The following is a 23,167-nucleotide window of genomic DNA, read 5'->3' on the forward strand; positions in this document are numbered from 1 at the left end:
GACTATCGATAAGCCCGAGCTAAGAACACATGGCATCATCTTTTTTGGGGATTTTCTTATATTTGCGCCAGGGTCCAAGGGGGAATCTGACTTGTTCCTACTTTCCGAGCCCGGTGTTACCGTTCTTTTCTACACCCAGCACGTCTTTCATTCTTGTTTCCGTTTAGTCTCCGAGTTCGAGTCCGAGTCTCATAGTCGTCGCAATGGGCCGGCAAAAGCAAACCACGCCGCTCCAGCGCAATCCCTCGTCCCAGTTGATGCATACCTTGCCCGACGAGTCTGAAGCAGTGCAGAAACATGCGAATGGAGATGTGATTGAGCATGCAGGCACTAACGGCAAAGCTTCTGTTCCAGAGGCCGTCGCGCCGGAGCCAGTCGCCGATAGCCCTGGTTTGATGCAGCTGCTCATCTGCGTCCTCGGTATATACGCCGCTTTGTGAGTCGAACCCTCGTGCATGGAATCATGGAGATCCTCGTGCGCACGAAACTAACAAACCATAAAGCCTTTCATGGGGTGTCCTCCAAGAAGCCATCACCACCACAACCTACCCCCTGCGCGCCCCATCCGCCGCCGAACCAGATCCGCCAACGGAGCGCTTCACGTACTCGCTCGTTCTCAACACGATTCAGTCCACCTTCGCCGCAATTACCGGCTTCCTATACCTCTTCTTCTCCACGCCAAAGGGCCAAAGCGTCCCCTCTATCTTCCCCACACGCCGTATCATCTTCCCCCTCCTCCTCGTCAGCATCTCCTCCTCGCTAGCCTCACCCTTCGGCTACGCCAGTCTCGCGCACATCGACTACCTCACCTTCATCCTTGCGAAATCATGCAAACTCCTCCCCGTCATGGCCCTCCATCTGACCATCTTCCGCAAGCGCTACCCACTGTACAAGTACGGCGTCGTCCTGCTCGTCACTCTGGGAGTAGCAACCTTCACCCTGCATCACCCCGGCACGAGCAAGAAGGTCGCTGCATCGGCGGCTAAGCAATCCGGTTCCTCGATGTGGGGTATCTTCCTCCTCTCGATCAACCTGCTTCTGGATGGCTTGACGAATACCACGCAAGACCACGTCTTCACCTCGCCCAAGCTCTATACAAAGTTCACCGGTCCTCAGATGATGGTTGCGCAGAACGTTCTATCAACCGCGTTAACCGCTGCGTATCTGCTTATCATGCCACACATCTCGCAGAGCGGGATCTTGCACAATTTCCTTCCCTTCCCGATTCCCCCTTCCACGGAGACGGAGCTGTATTCTGCTATTTCGTTCCTGTCGCGGCACCCGGAGGCATTGAAACATGTACTGGGCTTTGCGGCTTGTGGTGCGGTTGGCCAGTTGTTTATTTTCTATACGCTTTCGCGCTTTTCGTCGCTGCTTCTTGTGACGGTTACCGTTACCCGCAAGATGCTCACGATGCTGCTTAGCGTGTTTTGGTTTGGACACTCGCTGAAGCCGGGGCAGTGGTTGGGTATTGTTCTGGTGTTTGGTGGAATCGGTGCTGAGGCGGTTGTACAGAGACAGGAGAAGAAGGCGAAGGAGAGGGCGAAATTGGAGGCTGCGAAGAAGGGGCAGTAGATGGATTGCTCTGCGGATTATGTTCTTGTTTGTGATAGAATTCCGACATTTCCTACCGGGAATACTAGAATTGAAATAAAAATATCTATCATATATCGCGATCAATGCCTTGAAATAAGCATGTCGGACTGAGAAGGCAGGGAATCTGCAACGGAACATTGTGTCATAGCACTTGGTATCATTCGTACCCTATGAGTAGGGTATCATCCATGGATCAACATTACATAGAAAGACATCTCTGAACCTATATCTCACTTGCAAACTGTGAGTTCACTTGCGTCCCTCCACCATGATAATATGATACCCAAAGCCCGTCTTCACCTCTTGATACTTAGGTTTCGCCGTAGTGCTGGGCTCCAATTCAAAGGCAATCTTCTCAAAGGCTGGATCAAGATCTCCCCTGGTCTTCCAACCGAGGGAACCTCCTGTACAAGGCATTAGCAGCCTATCTTCCAAGTAATAGTCCGAGCATATCTCCGAAAGAATCAAAGAGATGAGATGAACAAGGTTCATGGATTGAAGAATACATACCCTGCCGCGCCTTATCCTCGGAGAACTCACGAGCCACTTCGTCGAACTTGGTTCCATTGCGGAGTTTCTCAAGGGCTTCTTCTTTCTTGGCGTGCTTCTCACACTATACACGTTCATTGTCATTGTTAGTCTTTTTTTGCGGATGAGGATATCGCCAAGGTCCAGGTAGGTAGAAGCTACGCTCGTGCCTTGAAACAGGAGATATTGAGATAAAAAGATAAATCAAGTATCAAACTAACCAGAATGTGCCGCACGTTGATCGACTGTGCGCCCTTGACTTTGCTCTTGTCGTCGTTGCCAGCGTCCTTGCCTTTGCCCTTGCCGGCAGCGCCTTTCTTGTCGCCGCCCTTGGCGTTGTTCTTGGGAGCCATGATGTAGATAGTGTGGTATGATGGTTCAGTCCCAGATTCTTCTTGCTGAATCTTGTAGCTGTGTACAGTATCCGTGTTTTTAGCGTTTAGATCGGACTGGCAGGGCTGATGAATTGTTTCCTCGTGCGGTTCTGGTTGATGTGGGGCATGCTGCCTGAGGCAGGAGGGAGAGCGTGTGACGTGGGGGACTTTATTGGATTATCCATTTATCTAGCTTAGCTTGACTTTACTTTTCTCTGGAAATAATTCTGGAATTGACTGGTTGTCGTTCCTTGATTCATCCACACTTCATTTGACAGGTCTAGGAGAACCTTTAAAGCTCCTCATTCGATATGGTCTGGGACCTGGAGGCTGCGCGCATTACATCTCTACCAGACGATACATTCTACATACCGAATTTTATCTCCGAAGAAGAAGAGCAGGTCTTGCTTCAAAAGGTGTGTCTGCTAGTTCTGGTTTATCCAAGTCTCCTATACCCCAATTGGAATTCATATATGCCTCGTAGCACAGACATACACCACATATAATCTTCACCAAACTAACTCTCTCTCTAGATATCATCAGCGCCCCTCCCCCGCTGGACTCATCTAACACACCGGCGCCTCCAAACCTGGCCCTCCGCTCTAACAAAAACAAACACCCTCCTCTCCTCCCCACTTCCGTCCTGGCTGATAACACCCATTATCGAACCCCGCTTCAAACAACTAGGCATCTTCGCCGACGCACCACACGCCGCACCAAACCATGTCTTAATCAACGAATACCGCCCCGGTCAGGGGATTATGCCGCACGAAGATGGACCGGCGTATTATCCGCTCGTGGCGACTGTGAGCTTGGGGGCGGCTATTGTGTTGGATCTTTATGAGAAGGAGGGCGAGGAGGGAAAAGAGGATCTACGGATACCACGGTTCCGGGTCTTACAGGAGAGGAGGAGTTTGTTGGTTACTCGGGGCAAGATGTATACGGATTTCTTGCATGGGATTGCGGAGAGAGTGGTGGATGGGGATTTGGGGGCTGAGACGGTTTGTAATTGGGGGTTGTTGGGGGAGAAGGATGGGTTTATGGGAGGATCGTATGAGAGGATGACCAGGACGAGTTTGACGTATCGGGATGTTTTGAAGGTTGCCAAGGTAGGGAATACGTTGAAGTTTTTGGGAGGTCGGTGATGCATTTCTTTTCTCGTTTTTGCATTTTAGTCTGTGCAAATACATGTAATATCACTCTCTCTATTCATCTCATCATTTCAACCTTCAATGTTAGTCGTACACTGCTTAGTAGATATACGGAATCATGAGCCACCGATCTTGCACTGCCTCCCGGCCAAACTTTTGCATATACCACTTTTTGGTATTACGTGCCGTCAAGCCGAGGTTGACCGCCACGAAGGCCAGACTGCTTAGCATGGTCTTGTTGACCACCTGGCCAGGCGGTGCGGCCAAGTAAGTGAGCGACAGGTAGATTAAACACTCGGCCCCGTAGTGCGGGCATACGATGCCACGGAAGATTGGGTGATCCGGGAGTGTATATTTCTTCAGGGAGAAGAGGAAGTGGTGGCAGTCATGCTGCAAACCAGAGGCGATCAGGAATAGCGGGACACAGACGAAGGTTCGGATAGTGGGCGCGTTGGTAAACTGGAAGTCGGCGAGGGTAAGGCTGCGGGTAAGGATTGCGCCTGTAGTGAGAGGGTTAGAACTTGACTTTCTGTGGCTTGTTCGAGGTCCTCAGATGAAGGAGACGAGAGCCTTGATCCATGGGCCTCCATACCTGATCCCTCAATCCAGATAGCAACGCCCGCTGCAAGATAGAACCCCAGCCCTAGCAGCCAGTGCGCAAACCACATCTTCGACGAAGAGGGCTTCGCAAAGGCAATGCTCTCCCATAGTCTCCGCGAGCCCTGAATAGCGAGAAGCACCCAGCAGATAAGCACCTGTGTAAGCGACATCGACTGCTTCAGATGCTCCTCGCTCACACGGGACGCGATCGCCTCGAACACACGCCCACGCCAGCACAGCTGCGCCGCCCAGAATACTGAAGATGCAACGGAGGCAACGTAAAACTGGGTAAAGTAGCTGTGCGGTACCTGCCAGGTCGCGAGGTAATCGAGTAAGCTCGAGCCCGATGATCGCGCTTGTGTCTGGGATTGCGCTGCTGAGCGGGACCCGGCGACGGGCTCGGAGCCCGTTGCAGTCACGGTTGCACGCGGGCCATAAAGGAGGAAACGGTCGTGCAGAGCGGAGGGAATGCTGACCGAGACGCTCTATAAAATCAAGAACCAAAAGAAGGAGTTGGGTTAGCTTGTCCTGGTGGGGAGTGGTTGGTGAGGCTGGTCGCCGCGCGGTGGCCGTACCGTGGCGGCAGCGAGGAGGAAAAAGGCGCGTAAGGCGTCGATGGCATCCATATGTGCCGCCTCTAGGGCACTATCGACATGCGCGAGGAGGTCCATTTTGCTTTTCGAATATTCCTTGCCGATGTAAAATGAAGGTACTACCCCAGCCTGGAGTGGGATTGGGGGGCAACTAAGTTGAAACGAGTGGAATAATCTCGTCAGCTTTTTCCAGGCAGAAAGAAACCACCAGAGCTGAGCTGAGCGGTGGAGTCGAAGGGGTCTCCGCTGATCCCTCGGGCGCCCCCGAGAAGCGACCTTTGGCCCTCTTTACTTGGTGGATAGCGAGGCCGTCGTTGAGCTTCGAAATCAGGATTGGTGTATACAGGGAATATAGCAAGGTATAGAGTACAAGTAGGGTAGGTGGCCCGGGGATGGCCGCCTAGAAGTCAGGATGATGGGAATCTTGTATCGGGGTTGGCAGGTTCTTATCGGAGCTTTCGCAAGCTCACTCGTCCGGGTCACTAGTGAAATCCGACCCAGCAGGTTCTAGGCCAAGCTAGGCAAAGTCGGGTTAGCAGGGAAACGGGCAACGAGGGCTGGTGCGACCGTCCAAGAGGACCAAAGTGTGTTTTGGGGGAGAAGCCGAATACGACCAGGTTTTTGGGGGGCGCACGCTGAGTGGCCGCATCGAGGACGATCGCCACACGAGTGGAGCCTGCAAGTTTGCTGAGTTTGTGGAATGGACGGTCGCAGAGGAAATAATGAGAGATAAAAGGGGAGAAGAGGAGAGCAGAGAGCAGCAGAGAGATGAAAGTTTAAAGAGGAAAGTCGATGGGTGCGGATAAACTGGCCTCGTGATATCTATAGACCTACTTATGGACACCTAATAACCATATTATTATTTTCTATACGACTACTACGACTGTACCCTCCTCCTACCATTCCAAGTATGGACTGGACAGTAGACTACAGTCTACAGAATGGTCGTAGTGCCAGGCGTAACTCTCTCCCCCTAAACCAAGCCCCCATGGCCGAAAGAAAGATAGTTGGACGATGATTCACCGCGCCCACTCGATCTGCCCCCCCGTCTCCTCTTCCTAACTTCTTCTGCTCCTCTTCTCTTCTTCCTCTCTCCATTCTTCCCTCGCTTCATCTCCTCTTTCCTCTCTTCTTACCCACCACCCCCCAACCTCCCTTTTCCAACTCTCTTCACCTTCCCCGCCCGCCTTTCCCTCCCACCCCACGACTCTCGATTTCTCGACCGCTCTAATTATATACCGAATCTCTCTTTCCCGTCCCGTGTTTCAACTCTGTGGCCACCACCACCACCACCGAAAGCACCTCCCCACCGGTCGCCTTCCACTCGCCTCCCATCCCACACAATATAATCACTTCCTCGAAGTAGCTTGACCTATTTATTATCGAATCGCCAGCCTTTACTTCTTCGGGAACCCCGTGGATTGTTGGATTATCCTCGCTTTGTGGCCGTGATCAGCGCCTGCGTACCCACTGCTGGCGTTGTCGTCCCCAAGCTCGGTCGTTCAGGCCTGTCGCGTCCCTCCCAAAATGACGAGCGGAATCCTCCCTCATCGAGTGCTATCGCTATGAGTGATGTCGAGCCTGTCTCCCTCCCCGCTGCCCTAGATGTCGGTCCAAACAACACTCTCGCGGCGGTGAAGACGGATGGCGATGCAGACACGCGCCCATCGGGACGGCCTTTGTCTCCCGATCGCAAGATCAAGGCTGCAACACCGGTTTCTGCCACTACTGCTACTGCTGCAGCTGCACCTCTGCAGCTGCACCGGTAGCTACATCGAAACCGGCTGTCCCTGCTGTGCCCGCTTCACCCCGAAGAGACAGCGCTGGATCGCATCCGGTGGATGAGGAGGATGACGAGCAGGGTCCGCCAAGTCCCAAGGCGGACTCGGAGGCTGAAACGATCATTCAATCCGGTCGAGAATCTCTGTCGCCAGAGAAGAAAAGGAAACATATCAGACATGATCCCAATCGCCAGGGCGTCGACGGAGTGGATGGGATCCAACAACGGAAGAAACCGCGCATCGATCGTCGTGATGGAGAGCAACGCGTCTCTCGGGCGCGGAGCCCGCTGGACAGAGCTGGCTCACCCCCGTCGGTGGTGAAAGTCGAGAAAGTGGATGATGTGCCATCAGTTTCGCAGGATGTAATGGAGGAGAGAGGTAGTAGCAATGATGGCCCCGAGAGACCGCGCAACTATCGGAAGCGCAGTTTTAGTGATAGTGTGGACGAAAAGAGGGAACGACGCCGCGATTCGACTGCGCATGCTGCTCGCGATCTCAAACATCTCAATCACGCCCGCCTTTCCCGCCCATCCGCCAGTACTCGCTCGGTGTCTCCTGGTCGATCTTCCCACCAACGGTCTTCGTCCGGCTCCCATCTGCCCTCCAAGAAAAAGGCACCAGCCCCTCTTTTGACCGGATTTCAACGCCAAACCTCTGAGGACCGCCAATCAACCTCTTCCTCTGCTAGCGGCTCCCCGCTTCCCAGTGCTCATCTGCGGAAGCTGGGCTCTGGCGTGGGGGCGTCTGCATCGCCTGCCGCGAAGCATATGGGCCCGAAGAAACTGCGCGACAAGAGCGGTCGCACTCCTCTCGCACGTGCATGCGCAGACAGGAAATACGACCAAGTAGTTCTGCGCTATGGCGAGCGTCCGGAAGATTTGAATGTCCCCGATAACGCTGGTAATACCCCTCTACAGGTCGCGTCACTCAACGGTGAGGAACAGATTGTGAAGTTCCTGCTGGATGCGGGCTGTGAGATCAACACGAAGAACATTGACAAGGACACACCTTTGATTGATGCAGTGGAGAATGGGAATGTAGATGTCGTGAAACTGTTACTCGATTCAGGTGCCAATCCTCGAACCGTGAATGCCTCTGGAGATGAACCGTATGAGTTAGTACCGACGGACCTCACCGACGATGAATATGATGAGATTCGAAAGCTGCTTGCGGATGCCAAGGCAAATTCGCGCCCTGGACGACGATCTGAAGAGCAGCAAGTTGGACCTGACAAGCCCCCGCGGTCCCGCCGGGCATCCGTGGCCAGCCCTTCTCGAAGTCCACCACCTATGGCGAGCACAACCGGTCGTCGCAAGACCGGCCGAAGTGAAGCAACCCGCAATGACCTTTTGTGGACTCAACCGACCTCCGAGAACCTGCGCGAGTTTGCCGCCAAGGGTGACGAGCAGGGCGTGGTGAGCATCTTGAATATTCTGCAAAAGGCCGACAATGCGTCCTTGATCGCTGCTGCCAAGGGAGGGCACTTTGACGTGCTGTCTCTCATGTACGCCATCGGTGATGCAGACGCAGATCCAAACCCATTACGCGGATCTGGCCATAAGCCGGGCTACAACACTCCCATGCTCGCTGCCATCGGTCGGGGCAATATGGATAACATCCAGCTCATCCTGGGTCAGCCCGGTTTTGATCCGACACGTCGACTTTTCGAAGACAAAACCTACTATGAACTGTCGCGATCCCGCCAAGGCGAGAATTGGGAGGAAGAATATGATATCCTGAAGAAGGCGTACGAGAACTACTCGGGTTCTGGCAAGGGGCGGAAGGATTTATCGTCCCCGCGTCGTGCCCGTGGCAAGGACAAGGAAGAGAAACGAAGCGCCCGCCGGGAGTCTTCTTCGCCTGTGGCTCGCACGAAGAAGCTCAACGACAGCAGCCCCAACGCCAACCGCCAACGGTTCCCCAAGGATCATGATGCCCTGAGGGAGAAGCGCCGGGAAGAGAAGAAGGCTGCAGCTGCGACGGCAAGCGGTCGCACAAAGACCACTTCGCGAGACGCACGAGACACCCGAGATGCGCATGACCATGCGCTTGCCAGCTCTGATCATGATTCAGGTCGAACAGAGTCCAAGAAGCCCAAGGCTGCCCTCTCGGCACGGAGAGGCAGTGAGTCTAGCGGGGTTGCTCGAACTGATGAAGTTCGAAAGAGACGTCTAATTGCGGGGCGTCGTCCACAAGATGGTGATCGACGACCCAGCCTCATTTCTTCTGATTCCCTGTCTGGCCGAGAAGAAGCTCCCAGGTCACGCGACAACCCTCCCGATTCCATATCCTCTCTCAAGCGTATTCGAACCGATACTTCTCCCGAAAGATCTCGCTCGCGGGATGGGGATAGCGATCGACTGTCACCGGAAGCGCGGAAGAAGAAGCGCCGTGTGCTGGCGGAAGAGAAGGCATCAAACCTGCCGAATGGGTCTTCCCGGAAAGCAGAAGATACGAATGGAGACAAACCTCAACATCGTCGGCCGAAAGAGGAAACTTCGCAAAGCACCGATCCTGCCCCACGCAAGTCAACTGAGACCTCAAAGAAACCCGAGCCCTCATCTCACAAACCTGATTCCTCTTCTCATCCTCAACACACATCTTCTCAGAAGTCGACCAACTCTGATTCAATCAAGAAGAACGGAGATGTGAAGACTGAGCCCCCCGAACCTACTCCCAACTCTATTCCCGAGGTCTCGACTGACGATAAGCGAGCTGGGCTTGAGGCCGAGAAGCGCCGGCAAGCTGAAGTGAAGAAGGCAGAAGAAGAACGTGTTGCCGAGGAGAAGCGTCGTGAGGAAGAGGCTGAACGTGCTCGTCTGGCCAAGGAAGAAGCGGAAAGAGCTGCCCAAGCTGCACGTGAGAAGGCCGAAGAGGAGGAACGCAAGCGCAAAGAAATGGAGCAACGTCGGGCCAAGCAAGCCGAAGATGAGCGCCAGAAGCGACTGGAACAGGAGCGAGCTCGCGTGATCAAGATGCGCCGTGACCAAGAGGCTCAAGAGCAACGCCGTCGTGACGCTCTACCTGGTCGCTTGCGTGCTTCTGCCAACTTTGTGGGTTCCAATGATCCCCGCGCGCGGAGTCACTCGTGGCTCAAGAACTTCTTGCCTCTGGTTACCGTTGTCACTCGACAGCTCGACCCTGGCTGTGCTAGTGATGTGGCGGACGAGAAATGGATCCCGAACTACTTGGTCGCTCCCCTGCTGGCTACCAATGACCTACAACTCTCTCAATGTAAGTTTCTCTCTGATCTAAACAAACGTCTTGCAACCTTGGCTCAGTGGTTAACATTACTGTCACAGATGCCAGCTGGGAGAAACGCAAAGCAACCACAACCCAACGCATGAACCTCTGGCGATGCACTCGCAGGATGTTAGTCTACACTGACGATCCCAGATACCACAATGCGTCGTTTGGAGAGATCATGCAGCTGGATTGCGAGACGCGACCCAAGTATTTCGAGATGGAACATGTCTTTTGGATCAGAGTAAGTCGAAGCCGGCTCCCAATATGCTAACTGCATCTTGCTAATTTTTTCCCTTAGCTCTCTGACTTCATGGACCTCGTCCCACACATCCCCCATCTCAACGGTCTCGACCTTGAGTTCATGAGCATGCACCTTGACCCAGAGCCCTCCGCGGGCACCTCCCACCATACCAATGGTTCCACGACTGGCACTTTTGCCGTGGGGGCCAACGGCATCGGGGCTCTCAACGGCCATGGCCCTGGCTATCCTCGACCCGGTACATACTTCTAGTTTCCTCACCTTCATTCCATGTCCCTTCCTTTGCAACCTCATTTGCTAGCAGGCGCTTGTGCAATCGGCAGATCTCCAGTTGGTTATTTAAAGAGCGGATTCTGAATGTACGATTATGATACCTTTTGCGTTCGTGTAACGAATCTATTTTATTCGGTAGCTTGAATCCGGACCTGGCGACGATCGCCTCATTTGCTACATTATGCTTAGTCTGTAGAGTAGATGAATAGTCCGTGTTAGTAAACATCCAAACAACAAAATGTTCATGCGGACTAGGAAGAAGTATGGAAACTTCCGAATAGGGAAAGTGGCGCATGCGTAGTCTATCACGTGACGCTGACATAATTGTAGGGCACACACAGCCGAAAGAGTCCAAATCCCCACCAAAAATTTCCCAGCGCCTACTTCCATCACTCAAAACTAACTCTTCGAGGATAATTCGACATTTAAATCGAACATACCTGCACAACAAAATGGTACGCTGATCTCCGAATATGCACCCTATTCCCAAATACCAATCGCCAATGGCACACACGAGATGAGGATTCGGATTTGAACATCGCCATGGACGGACATTGGTGTCCCCGAAACCTCGCCGTCGCACCTGAATGTCAAACCCAGATGCAAGGAGACATAATGGTGCCCTGAGATCCTCAATCCAATCCTCAATCGTCGCCTGCACACACTCCACATTTGACAAGCTCCGGCAGAACCATATGCTAACAACTTTCTCAACAGTCGGACGGAGAAGAGACCCAGTCCAACCCCCCCGTTGCCGCCGATGAGGTCGAGGTTTCCGCTGACGCTGGCTCCGGCCAGATGTCCGTCCTCGACGCTCTGAAGGGTGTCCTCCGCATCTCCCTGATCCACGACGGTCTTGCCCGTGGTCTGCGTGAGGCTGCCAAGGCCCTTGACCGCCGCGAGGCCCACATGTGTGTCCTCAACGAGGGCTGCGAGGAGGAGGCCTACAAGAAGCTGGTCGTCGCTCTTTGCTCTGAGCACAAGATCCCCCTGATCAAGGTTCCCGATGGAAAGATGCTCGGCGAGTGGGTCGGTCTCTGTAAGTTCTTTACTCTCATTTTTTTTAGTGTCAAGCTTGGCTTGGTTGGAGGCAAGGAGCATATGTGCTAATTCGTTTTCTCTTACAGGCACCCTTGACCGTGAGGGCAACGCCCGCAAGGTCGTCAACTGCTCTTGCGTCGTCGTCAAGGACTGGGGTGAGGACAGCCAGGAGCGCTCCGTCCTCCTCAACTACTTCCAGACTGAGCAGTAAATGCGCCTCTAGTCCAATCTCATGGGTTAGGTCGTTGCTGTCGGTTCTAGGAGGGATGGACGTCTCCAGATGTTTCGCTTGATGAGTGATATTCGCTGATGGGCGATTGCGGAGGATTGATCGGGATCTGTCCAAATATGGTCTGGCCGCTACGGCTAGTCGGACTTTTCGTTTGGGGTATTCTGGGAATTCTCGGTGTCTGTTAGTGGACTCTCTGTGCTAGACCCGTTTGCTCGGGTGTGGCACTGTGGCATCTGGGCGGCTATTATCTACTGGACAAAAACACGATGATGTGATGACAACTTTTCTTCGGTCGTAAATTCTCGGTATCTTGGGTTGTAAACTGGAGGGTGTATGAGTAGTGATTGGCTATTTCGTAATTCTCTTCTCTTATACAAGGATTCTCACCTAGATCACCCAGTTCGCACCTAGCAAAGTGCTCGCCTCTAGGCACCCTGGGCGAACTTGCCTCCAGCGCCAATTTAGCCGAGCTCGTTCCCCTGGCCGCAGCATACTTTCAAGGGTGTTTCTGCTTAAAGCACAAACTAGATTTTGTAGGTCCAATATCCGCCCTGGGGTTACCACCGCACTGCAGAAGGATATTGAGCCCACAGCCCTTCTCATCGATCAAATCGTTGAATCGCACAGCGGCTACTAAACCCGGACGCGATTGTATTAAGGAGGACAGGAGTGTTTTTGTCTTCGACGGGATCCCTGGACTGTCGAAGGATTCTAGGGACCTCTTCCGATGGCCGGATACCGCAGCCCATCCCTGCCCATCTGGGCGGTGGCCGGAATCCTCAGCTCTCACCCTTCAGTCGCGGGAGGCCTTATATCTAAGGACGTTGTCTTCGAGAAACCGCCACCAGTAAGCGCTTGGGGCTCGCATAAGGTCTTCATCTATATTGGCATCGGGAATTCCAACCGGCAGATTAACCAAGAGGAGTGAGAATGTACTAGGGATTAGAGAGAGGGAGGACAGGGCGGAATACGCCCTAGCTTCTCACCCACTTAACTATAGTATTCCTACATTCCAAACCAATTGGGGTTGCAATCGACCATATTACAGCTAGTCTTAACGGGCCGAGATGACATTCCTCAGCCCGGCCATCGTTCGAGTATAACGCGTTATATGGTGTCCTCTCCGTTCCTAAGAGACGCGTTTTGTTTATCACGAATTACTTGGGTATTGTTAGTGCTATGCTTGAGCTTATAATTTGTAATTGAGTTAATTTAAGTTAGATGTTTTGGTCTAACGTATTCAGGGCTAGAAGAGGCGCCATTATCATCTGTAAGGGGCTGGGCGATTGGATACATACTAACGTTGCGCCCTGTACTAGCTTCAACCCTTAATACTTAACTTAGTATATGCCCCACAAGAAAATTGAGTGGGAATCCGGTGGTCTACAGATAATAAATACTTACATAGCAAGCCCTCAAGTCTTTGTTCTTCTCCCCGGATCAGCCACAATATACTTTATACTCTTCGGTGTTCCTGCTTGAATAACGGGTATGGACGAAAAGCATGAGCCTGAATGCGTCCCGCTTGTTACGAGTGAGTTGGAATACAGTCGGTATTGGGTTGTCGACGATGAAGGCAAAAAGTCCAAGACTCCATATTCCTCCATATGTCTCTGGCTTCTTCTCCTTGAGTTGGCTAATGTGGCCTTTTTTATTGGTGGATACTTTATTCTGATAAAAGCAAGAGAACAACATCAGCCTCAATTGGATGACTGTAAGTCTAATGTTCATCGTAACGGAGAAAATACACCAGAAAACCACTTATACGTTCTAGATGGATCTCTCTCCCAATTTAACAGGACCTGGGACTATAGCAATCATAGTACTCTAGGTGAGCCCCGCGAGAGTGGAAGCTTTTACTATGAGACTTGGGACGACATGGCCTGGCGTAAGTGCTCTCCGGTTCAGTTAGTGCAATGTGCTCATTACGTTAGACCATGGCATTGTGTCCGTCACCGAAGAGTGGGCAGCTCAGCATGGCTTACCCCCGAGTGCACCCACCCCCGATACACCAGGAGAACTGGTCTATCAAGTGGATGGCTTTCATGCTATGCACTGTTTGGTGAGTTTTCGACCTAAGCACCACCACCTTACATGAGTTCATATTAAGACAATACACCACTTTGGCAGCACATGATCCGAGAGAACTTGCTGGAAAATTATCACTTTGATCACCACACGGGGCACTGCCTGGAGTATTTACGCCATACACTGATGTGCAACCTGGATATCACACTCGCTGGCATGGATAAGGACAATCTGTTCGGAGCTGAGTCGAGTTATGCGGTTCATACCTGCCGAGATTATGACGCCGTTGTTCGTTGGAGTGTGGCCAACGAGTGGAAGAATCTCTTAGAATGGGTTGTAAATAATCAATAGCGAATCAAAAGGGTCCAATGTTGCCATCCAAGGTCTCCCAGCCTATAGCCCTCAACCACCCAAAACGCAGGTAAACAGCCGCCTAAAGGACGCTTAAGTAAAGCGGCTCTCACGTGGATGCTCACCTTGTCTATTACGCACTCACCCTTATCACCCCGTCTATTATTCCGCGGAAGTAGCTCTCTCTGCATTGTATTCAAATTATCGCTAAGAATCTAGTTCTTTTTAACACAGTTCCTGGTACATACGACCATAGGGTGTGGAGAACAGGGCTTCCCGTCCGCTCAGCCGTACTTAAGCCACACGCCGGCCAGTTAGTAGTATGGTGGGTGACCACATGCGAATCCTGGCTGTTGTATGTTTTTGTTTTTGTTTTTGTCTTTTGATTTTATTCCAACCGCTTCACTCTTCAGCCTCTTCAGGCCCCTTCACCTGAACTTCCTGAACGCCCCTGAAGCGGCGACGTAGGCCTAGGTGTGGACCGCTTTGAAGACAATGTACCATCGAGCATTCTCTGGGGCATTTTGATCTCTTGATGCCTGGAGCGCGTTGTCGTATTTGCCGCCCTGCGCATTGACCGTTGCTCCCTTGGTTAAGTTGAGTCGTTTCCGGCGTTGTTTTCGTGTTTGATTGGCGTTCGACGAGATAGGGGCATGTTTTCGAGCATCATGGCTCTTTCTTTTATGTGTATATTGGACAAATTTCAAGATTATCTTTAACATTTTCTTCTCATATTCACTATCACCGTGTATATAACGGATAATGTCTGGCAATTATTGGCGATCTCCTTCCATTCTAGTGCTCTCTCCCTCGCCAATTTTGCTCAACTTTCAGCGGTGAGGTTTCGCAAACTCGGAATTGATTGGATAAGTATCGTCCAAACACGAAAGCCACCAACAGATATGCTTCTGCTCGCTGTTTGCTTCAGCGACTGCTGACCTGTGTCATGTCACGCGCGTCTGATTGGATTTTGTCATCGGGACTATCAGCCGCTCTGTTTTCGTACCTGTCAGCATCCATGGATCAGGTTTTGGCTTGTAAATATATTGGCTCCCCTAAGCCCGGATGTTACGTCTCATTAAGAGGCTTTCAACACCTAAGCCGGTACCCTTGAGTAAATTCACGACGCCTTTCCAGGCGGTGAACAATTCCAAATGGCCGTTGAACATATCCCATCACTCATTCCTGCCTTCGGGGCCCCAGACTACCGAGACTGGCTTCAACTACCTGCACGAAACTCAAGCGAGGAAAAAGAGCTCATATTCAGACGCAGAATAATTCCCCATCTGAATGACTACTCTGAGGGTGGTTTATTGGCAAACTTTCAGGTAACACATGCATGGGTTACTGCGTTCATCAACCCATCATGGAATTTCGATAACGCGCCCCTCGAACTTGAGAAGGATCCAAATGCAGCAACAATCACTCTAGCCGACTTTGTAAAGCATATGGCTGGCACAATAATCACAGTTGCTTGGCAAGAGAATATGCGCCCCTTTGTAGAGAGGCAGCAGTAAGTTTAAGCCCACAAGGCACTGCTTCATCAAATTATAGATTGTACTGACTGATGTGAAGGAATCCGAACATAGGCCAGATGACAATTGGATGCAGGAGGTACTGGAAGCCTTCGAACAAGCTCTTCCACGTCTTGCGGAGCACGAAGTATGGTGGGTTTTGTGCGGACGAGTGAGACTTTTCTGTCTCCAGGTGGGTTGCGCTTCTGTACAGCAGGATCCTTTGGATTGTATTTCTGGGGTGCGTGCCTTGCTCAGTTCCCGTATCTCAGCAGATCGGGGAGCAAGCCTCCATGAAAATAGCAGGGATCGAGCACAAGGAATGCGACGGCATGAAGATTATTATATCGCATGGATCAGTCCGTTGGAAGTGGAACAGATCCCTGCGTTAGAGATGCTTGACGAACACCACGAGCCGCTATCTCAGCCTCACACAGACTCTAATGTCTACACTCTTGGCAGCATCAAGGACCACAACATAGTAATTGCCGGATTACCTCAAACAGGTAATAACTCAGCTGCAGCAGTTATTACTCAAGCGAGGGCAACATTCCCAAACTTGAGATACTGCCTTTTAGTGGGCATTGGAGGCGGGGTGCCCACAACAACTGACAACGGAATGATACGACTCGGCGATGTCGTGGTCAGTAAACCATCAGGAGAGCATTCAGGTGTCTTGCAATACGACCGTGGAAGAGCCGAAGTGGCTCGTTTTGTTCGCACTGGCGCGCTTGCTCCGCCTCCAGCATTACTTCTCAACGCTGCTCAGGCCCTTGCTGCACAACGCGCAAGGTCCAGAGAGGACTGTTTATTGGACAACATTCTAAGGATCAACAACAAAATCAGGGGGCTGCGGAGGTATACGCGCCCAGATCCAGCGCTAGACGCTTTGTACCGAGCGGATTATACGCACCTTGGCCCTGGACTTTCTTGTGCTCAATGTGGGTGCAATCCATCCCAACGCATGCAACTCTTGGATAATGGGGATAATGATCATTTCCTGGTTGTTCATAGGGGGACGATTGCTTCTGGTGAGCTGGTTATTACAGACGGCAGGCTGAGGGATCTTCTAGCCGAACAATATAACATCCTGTGCTTTGAAACGGAAGCTGCAGGCGTGTTGGCAAATTTCCCCTGCCTCGTTATTCGCGGCATTTCAGACTATTGTGATAGTCATAAGAATGATGACTGGCACGGATATGCAGCTGCCGCTGCTGCTTCTTATGCAAGAGAGCTTATCTCTTATATTCCAAGGGATCCATAGGTCAACCTGAGAGTCAATGGAGTACATTAGTAATACTGATATTATAACGAAGACCTTGAGCAGATGTAACGGTCGTCTCGGAAGATTCTTTAAGATGGGAATCACCTCTACACTTGTATACTGCAGGCTGGCGTCTATTTACTCAACGTTCGTTCTACTTAATATGGCATGATTTGGAGAGTTGACCGCTCCTGCCGTCACCTGCAACAGGGTGCACTCTCACTTTCCCCTCTATTTCCTCGAAAATTCAACGTGAATGATACGAGGTTACCTGCCTATTATTCGCCAATCACTTAAACATGTCTGGCAGATCGGAGCACCGAAAAAGGCCCGCACCTGAAGAGGCTGGCGGTAAGCCCAAGAAAAAGCCTCCAAGCTTTCAACTAGATCCCTTTTCCCACCCTCCAATTATCTGATCGACCGGGAACCCGCTTGAAAGCGCGCGTTCTCCTTATTTCCCACCCAGTCATGTTGGCTTCGTCCCCCTCGCCTTCCTCTAACGCAATCCTCGCCCGCCCTTACCCCCCCCCCCCCCCCCCAACAGCTAAAGTCCCCTTTTCAGATAAAAGCTTTAACTAACCAACATTTACGACATAGAAAAAAACAAGAATCATCTACACAAGTCACGTTGAGAATCAAGAGAACGAAGATCCTACCTCTCTCTGCGTTACAAAAATGCTCAACGAGGCATCCGGGCTCCGATACGATGCTGATCAGGGAGTCGTTGGTAACCGCGACGGCTTTTCAGGCGTGGTATTATATATGATGATAACCAAGGATAGTCCTTGTATTGAGAGACAGAGAAGCAAGAGACTAGCATGGAAGCTTTCTCATTTTTAACGGAGTTTCATGACGTCTTGAATGCAAAATATTCTATAGCCATGGAAATTTCCCTCTATTATATGCAGTATACATGAAGCGCTATCATCAAGCAATGAGTGGAGAAAAATTATCAACCGAGTCCCTTAGAGTCTCTCAGACCTGTTCAGCAGCAGGCTTCTTCTTGCGAATATCTTTCCAACCCATCCCAAAAGAGAAGATCAATCCCCACACTCCCATTGCAGCAACCATGTAGAAAACATGGTCCACACTCTTTGCGTAAGCCTTCAAGACCCCGGGGAGGTTCTGTGTAGACACCACGTCCCGTATACCAGTGGCACCTGCAGCAATAACGACTTGTGAACTGACATTGGGTGCGTACTTTGGAATTAGGTCTTTGAGGCCAGTAGAAAAGATCACATCGGCAAATGTGAGGAAGACTGCGCCGGAAAGGGTCTGGATGAACATTAGGATCGACATGGCGATTGATATTTGACTGGGCGGGAGAGTGTTTTGGACGGCGATGATAGGCTGTATAAGAAAGCAAACGTTAACAGATGTACGTATCATGGTGGTGAGGATATCCTTACAGTCTGAAAACCAGCTCCACGGCCAGCTCCCGCAAGGATTTGATATCCAACCCATTTCCCGGTGGTTGTGGTCGGGGTCAACGTCGATAGAAGACCGCCGCCAATGGATGTGAGAATTCCACACACTACAGCCCATGGAAGGTAATATCCCATTTTTCCAACTGGATAGTTGTTAGTATATGCCCATAATCAACTTCTAGGTGGGTCAATAAACACTTACTCAAAGCCCCGGATGTGACGGCCACCGCCAGTTGAGACAGGATGCTGGGAAGGATGTATACACCACTCAACATGGGCGATTTGTTCTGGATAGCCTGGAAGTAGACTGGAAGATAGTACGAAGTGCACAAAGTGACGGCGAAGATCGACATCATCACAAGACAACTTGACCAAACATTTCTCTTTGCAACCATTGAAAGAGGGATCATCGCTTTATCGCCCTGGTGGTATTCCCAGAGCAAGAACAGGATGAAGGTGCCTCCTGCTCCGCAGAAAAGGCCAATAACGGTTGCACTGTTCCATGGGTACTGGCTTTGACCATATTCGAGAGCGAGGAGAAGCTGGATAGCAGCTGGTGCAAATAGAACGAAGCCTGTGAGGTCTAGATTGTGGATTATAGTATTGAATACTTGTTTGAATGGGGGTTTAGCCGCTTGATCGGGGATATCGATGAAGATGAGGAGAAGTGCAACTAAAGCACCGATCGGAAGATTGATGTAGAAACCTGCAAGATAAGTAGCTGAGCTTGCTTTTTCTTAGTCTCTCGGGGAACGTAGAGTCAGACATACACCATCTCCAGGTTGTATATTCGGTAAATGCTCCTCCCAAGAGAGGGCCAAGGACGATTCCGAGTTGACAAACTAGACAATGGTCAGTTGAGATGCGGCTCGAGGGCCAGTTGGAATTACTTACATCCCATCATTATCCCGATGAGAGCTATGTTACTGGTTAGCTGATTATCAGATGCATAGTGAAGGCGAACATACGAGGTGACTTATGAAGAGGAACCGAGGATGAAATAATAGTCAAAGAACCATTCATCAATCCTGCAGATCCAAGTCCTGCCACAGCGCGAGCAACGATCAACATCTTCGAGGATGTCGCAAGGCCGCAAAGAAGCGAGCCCAGTTCGAAAACGAAAAAGAAAGACAAAAATGCCCACTATATTCGAATTAGAATAACTGCGACCAAATACCTTCGAGGGACTCACTTTTGTGCGGAAATTGGTATAGATTCTCCCCGCCAGAGGTTGCAAGCAAGCGCTGGATGCTGTGTTAGTAGGCACGCCTACGGGCTACATCACTCTGAATAACGTACCTAGCAATTTGATATGAGCTACCATACCATCCCAAATCCTCCAGGGAATGAAATTGGGTTGTGATCACGGGAATCGCCTAGAAGCGTCAGAACTACCAGAAGGGAAAGGGCCAATCCCTGGGGTAACTCACGGTGACAATGATAGAAGTATCGAGCAGTACTAAGAAACAGACCAAAGTAACACCCACAACTACCATTCCAAGTTTCAACCCTGTTATATACTCCCGCTCTTCATTTTCGATAGACTCTTGCGTTGCTTTTGGAGCCTCCTCTGTCACCTCGCCCGTCGAGCTGGTATCCGACCCAAGCTCCTTTGAAGTTTCTGGGGAATTCAGATTCTGCTCCTTTGTCTCAGTTTCAGAGTCATACATCTTCGGGTCTTTTTCGGCCATGTTGAGGTGGCGTAACGAGCCAACACCCTATACCTTGATAGCTTGGGAAACCAGAGAAAGCAGAACAAAGTATTGCATTGAGTCTTCTTCACAATCTTATACGAGAAATGATCGGTGGTCAAATCCTTAACTCCATGCTAATAAGCAGCTTTGGGCAAAGCTGCAAGAAGTCTTCGGTGTTACAGGGGTTTACTATCGTATGTGGTAATTCGGAGTTTTTGCCTACTGTTTATGGTCATAGTTGGGAAGATTCGAAACCGTCGCGCGGGGAGTTGGCTAACTCCGAATCCCGAATCCCGACGAGGCTCGCGTTTCAAGCTGTCAGGCTATTATAAAGAAGGGCGTGATACATTTGAGTCAGACCGTTGGAGCTAACTATGACTCGCAGAAAGCTATTGATTCTAGAAGCTCGTATAACAAAACTCGTATAGCAAAGCTCGTTTATTCGTCATGGACTTGACGCCTTAGGTCAACTGGCCGTCGGACTCGGGTGAATAGAAAGAGAGAAGGTTTCTATTGGCCAATGTAAGTGGTAGTACTTGGAACTCAATAAATTTCAAGTAAGCTCTCCTACTTTGAGGGATGAAAAGGGACACTGAATATTGGGTTTTACCTGAGGTGGCATGCACTAGGATGGCGCTTTTGCTAGATTTATACTATTTTGAACATCTTCTAGGGAGGTGCTAAGTAAATCAAGCTCTCGTCTTGGGCAGGGTAATCTGCTTAGTCACAGCCTTTCTGTGGGTGAGATTTACAAGTCGATCGGATTTCGACGTTTCAATCCCGACCGATTGTTCAAGACAAGTCTCTTTGCCCGTTGAGTGTGTTGGGAAATTTCCCTAATCTTTATCTCCTGATATATCGGCAGCGGCTATATGTTCTAGTGAATCCCTTGTGGCGCTCGATCCCCCTAAATCTACCACCTGCGAAGTCCTGCGTGGCACATTCTCTGTCCTACCCGAACTCCAACGGTCGGATATCGGAATGGCGTTCAACCAGCTCCAAAGTGGGACCCCTGCACCATATGGCCGAGCTTGCATCAACTGCTCTCGTGCCAAGAGCAAGTGTATTCTTCTTGCCGCTGGAAATGGCTGCGAGAGGTGAGTAATGCTATCATAACAGTAAAAGCTTGATTGACTAATAACCATTAGATGTCAGCGACTGAGTAAGGAATGTCGGCCATCGCCAACGGTGCGAAAGCGAAATGGACGCTCTTCCGCTTCGAGGACAGCCCAGCTGGAAGCGAAGCTTGATAGCATTGTATCATTACTCCAGACTAGTGGAGCATCCACCGGTATCCCCACCGATTGGGAAGCCACATCACCAGCCACTGCCCAACATACTTCGCAAAGTCAAGCCAGTGTTTCATCATGTAGCTTCCATTCCGATGGAATTCCTACTCCACCAGCAACAGCATCGCCGCCTCGGAGTAGTAACTCAATAGAGGATCTATGCGCTGCTCTTCCGATCTCTCCGGAGACAGCCGAGCAGACTCTCACCTTCTTCCGGACTGAGAATATGAAGTATCTCCCATACGTGCATATTCCTTCGCATATAACCTCACAACAACTACGGCAAGAAAAGCCATTCTTCTGGCTGTGTATTATGGCAGTCCTTACACCGGGAAGCATCCAAAGAGAATCTGTCTTCTTGAAAATCACCGAGTTCATTCATCAAAAGTTACTTGTCGACGTTGCACCAAGCATGGATATGCTGCTTGGAATCATGACTTTTATTTCATGGTAAGTCGGAATACCCTGTTCAGTTTGTTATCTTACCATTGCAAATCATATTAATTTTCAATCAAATATAGGACTACATACTCTCGAAGGCCATTTCTCAACTTCTATGCTCATATAGTCATGGGCCTTGTTTGTGATCTCGGTATCAACAAACCGGTTCCAACTGAATTTTCTACAATGCAAGCATTTAAGTGTGCCGTTGGTCACAAGCAAAATATTCCTACTACAAGAACAATGGAAGAACGGCGAGCAGCGTTGGGTTGCTTTTTGATCACTTCGAGGTATACAAAAATTCGTGTCTATCCTGGAGTTGCATGGAATCCGCTAACACTCCTCTCTCTTTAGCATTGCCCTGACGATGTCCAGAATCGACGCTCTCAGATGGACTCCACATATGGAAGAATCGCTCTCAATCTTGATGAATGCCAAGGAATGCCCCGAGGATGAGCGTCTGGTCTCACTTGTCAAGATCCATCTAGTCATGGATAAAGTGTACCATCTACAACGTGATGGAGACACTCACTACTCATCCACATTTTATACAAAGGCGTTTCAATCACAGCTGGAATCTGTCAAGGGCTCAATTCCAAGTCACCTACAACAAGACAGTATGTCTCGTTCTACTCTCCCCTCAACTTGGCTTATGCTGACAATATCCAAAAGGGTCTATTCTGTTTTACCTTGCCAATGCTGAACTCACTATCCACGAAGTCGCGCTCCGAGCACCTTCGACACCCAACTCGCCAGAATTACATAGACTAGAAAGTCTCTATACCTCTCTTCACGCAGCAAAATCTTGGTTGGATCTGTGGCTATCTGTGCCCACCGAACAGTACATGGCCGTCTGCTTCACCATCTTCTTCCAATTCTCCCGCGCCCTCGTCAGCTTGTATAGACTTTCCATCCTCGAAGACCCTGCCTGGGACAAGGCTCTTGTGAGAAACACAGCCAATGTCCTCGAATACCTCGACAGAATGGCATATATGATGAAGAAATGTGCCGATCATATCGCTGTGCCCCATCAGCCGGAATGGAATATTTTCGAGAAGGGAAAGACGATGGTTCAGTGCATCAAAGAAGGATGGGAGCCAAAGTTGATGGAGATTTGGTACCCGAGTTTACCCTCCAATGGTGTTGATAATACTCTTGATCCACCTAATCCTGCAATCCTCGCTGACATCTTACCAATGAGCGGATTTGATGATGCGTGGATGATGGAAGTTTTTGGTTCGATGTGAGGTGAGAGGCGAAATCGGTGTGTTTTGCATCTGACTGCTTTCTATCGTGATGAATTCGACGAAAGCTGTTCACTGTATCATAATAACAATCTCCGTATATATTAATAGCGCAATGACGATCTCTCCTTCTGCGAATCAATTTCAAAGCCGATCTACATGTACAAGGTTCTGTTATTGAGCTCTTTTACTTGAGGATTTCAATTTATTGTCTGCTACAAACATAACCATGATACAACAT

The 23,167-nt window shown here is 50.4% G+C and overlaps 9 protein-coding genes across 9 annotated transcripts; 6 read left to right on the forward strand and 3 right to left on the reverse strand.

Moving 5' to 3' along the window:
• Window positions 1-203: 203 nt before the first annotated feature.
• N7496_009828 (UDP-galactose transporter HUT1) lies at window positions 204-1,575 on the forward strand (the record flags this gene model as incomplete). Its single annotated transcript, XM_056702741.1, has 2 exons — window positions 204-436; window positions 504-1,575. 2 exons carry the CDS (start codon window positions 204-206, stop codon window positions 1,573-1,575), a joined length of 1,305 nt encoding a protein of 434 aa, XP_056551741.1.
• A 270-nt stretch (window positions 1,576-1,845) lies between these two features.
• On the reverse strand, window positions 1,846-2,477 carry N7496_009829 (peptidylprolyl isomerase; the record flags this gene model as incomplete). The annotated part of the gene is made up of 3 exons (XM_056702742.1): window positions 1,846-2,000; window positions 2,107-2,209; window positions 2,346-2,477. 3 exons carry the CDS (start codon window positions 2,475-2,477, stop codon window positions 1,846-1,848), a joined length of 390 nt encoding a protein of 129 aa, XP_056551742.1.
• Window positions 2,478-2,809: 332 nt separating this feature from the next.
• N7496_009830 (uncharacterized protein) lies at window positions 2,810-3,643 on the forward strand (the record flags this gene model as incomplete). The annotated part of the gene is made up of 2 exons (XM_056702743.1): window positions 2,810-2,914; window positions 3,032-3,643. The coding sequence occupies 2 exons, from the start codon at window positions 2,810-2,812 to the stop codon at window positions 3,641-3,643; spliced, it is 717 nt and encodes a 238-aa protein (XP_056551743.1).
• Window positions 3,644-3,748: 105 nt separating this feature from the next.
• Window positions 3,749-4,920, reverse strand: N7496_009831 (putative 3-oxo-5-alpha-steroid 4-dehydrogenase; the record flags this gene model as incomplete). The annotated part of the gene is made up of 3 exons (XM_056702744.1): window positions 3,749-4,149; window positions 4,242-4,734; window positions 4,825-4,920. The coding sequence occupies 3 exons, from the start codon at window positions 4,918-4,920 to the stop codon at window positions 3,749-3,751; spliced, it is 990 nt and encodes a 329-aa protein (XP_056551744.1).
• A 1,487-nt stretch (window positions 4,921-6,407) lies between these two features.
• Window positions 6,408-10,380, forward strand: N7496_009832 (putative histone deacetylase complex subunit (Hos4); the record flags this gene model as incomplete). Its single annotated transcript, XM_056702745.1, has 4 exons — window positions 6,408-6,607; window positions 6,658-9,857; window positions 9,926-10,110; window positions 10,168-10,380. The coding sequence occupies 4 exons, from the start codon at window positions 6,408-6,410 to the stop codon at window positions 10,378-10,380; spliced, it is 3,798 nt and encodes a 1,265-aa protein (XP_056551745.1).
• Window positions 10,381-10,853: 473 nt separating this feature from the next.
• Window positions 10,854-11,653, forward strand: N7496_009833 (40S ribosomal protein eS12; the record flags this gene model as incomplete). Its single annotated transcript, XM_056702746.1, has 3 exons — window positions 10,854-10,856; window positions 11,119-11,440; window positions 11,529-11,653. 3 exons carry the CDS (start codon window positions 10,854-10,856, stop codon window positions 11,651-11,653), a joined length of 450 nt encoding a protein of 149 aa, XP_056551746.1.
• Window positions 11,654-13,165: 1,512 nt separating this feature from the next.
• Window positions 13,166-14,053, forward strand: N7496_009834 (uncharacterized protein; the record flags this gene model as incomplete). Its single annotated transcript, XM_056702747.1, has 4 exons — window positions 13,166-13,388; window positions 13,506-13,562; window positions 13,609-13,736; window positions 13,805-14,053. 4 exons carry the CDS (start codon window positions 13,166-13,168, stop codon window positions 14,051-14,053), a joined length of 657 nt encoding a protein of 218 aa, XP_056551747.1.
• A 3,753-nt stretch (window positions 14,054-17,806) lies between these two features.
• N7496_009835 (MDR family MFS transporter) lies at window positions 17,807-19,949 on the reverse strand (the record flags this gene model as incomplete). The annotated part of the gene is made up of 9 exons (XM_056702748.1): window positions 17,807-18,181; window positions 18,241-18,401; window positions 18,461-18,964; window positions 19,029-19,100; window positions 19,153-19,176; window positions 19,227-19,401; window positions 19,451-19,502; window positions 19,558-19,634; window positions 19,689-19,949. The coding sequence occupies 9 exons, from the start codon at window positions 19,947-19,949 to the stop codon at window positions 17,807-17,809; spliced, it is 1,701 nt and encodes a 566-aa protein (XP_056551748.1).
• A 984-nt stretch (window positions 19,950-20,933) lies between these two features.
• On the forward strand, window positions 20,934-22,929 carry N7496_009836 (transcription factor domain-containing protein; the record flags this gene model as incomplete). The annotated part of the gene is made up of 5 exons (XM_056702749.1): window positions 20,934-21,049; window positions 21,101-21,691; window positions 21,763-21,972; window positions 22,037-22,299; window positions 22,355-22,929. 5 exons carry the CDS (start codon window positions 20,934-20,936, stop codon window positions 22,927-22,929), a joined length of 1,755 nt encoding a protein of 584 aa, XP_056551749.1.
• Between the last annotated feature and the right edge of the window lie 238 nt (window positions 22,930-23,167).

Source organism: Penicillium cataractarum (genome assembly GCF_028827025.1).
Source record: "Penicillium cataractarum strain IBT 29864 chromosome Unknown utg000008l, whole genome shotgun sequence".
Taxonomy (NCBI): domain Eukaryota; kingdom Fungi; phylum Ascomycota; class Eurotiomycetes; order Eurotiales; family Aspergillaceae; genus Penicillium; species Penicillium cataractarum.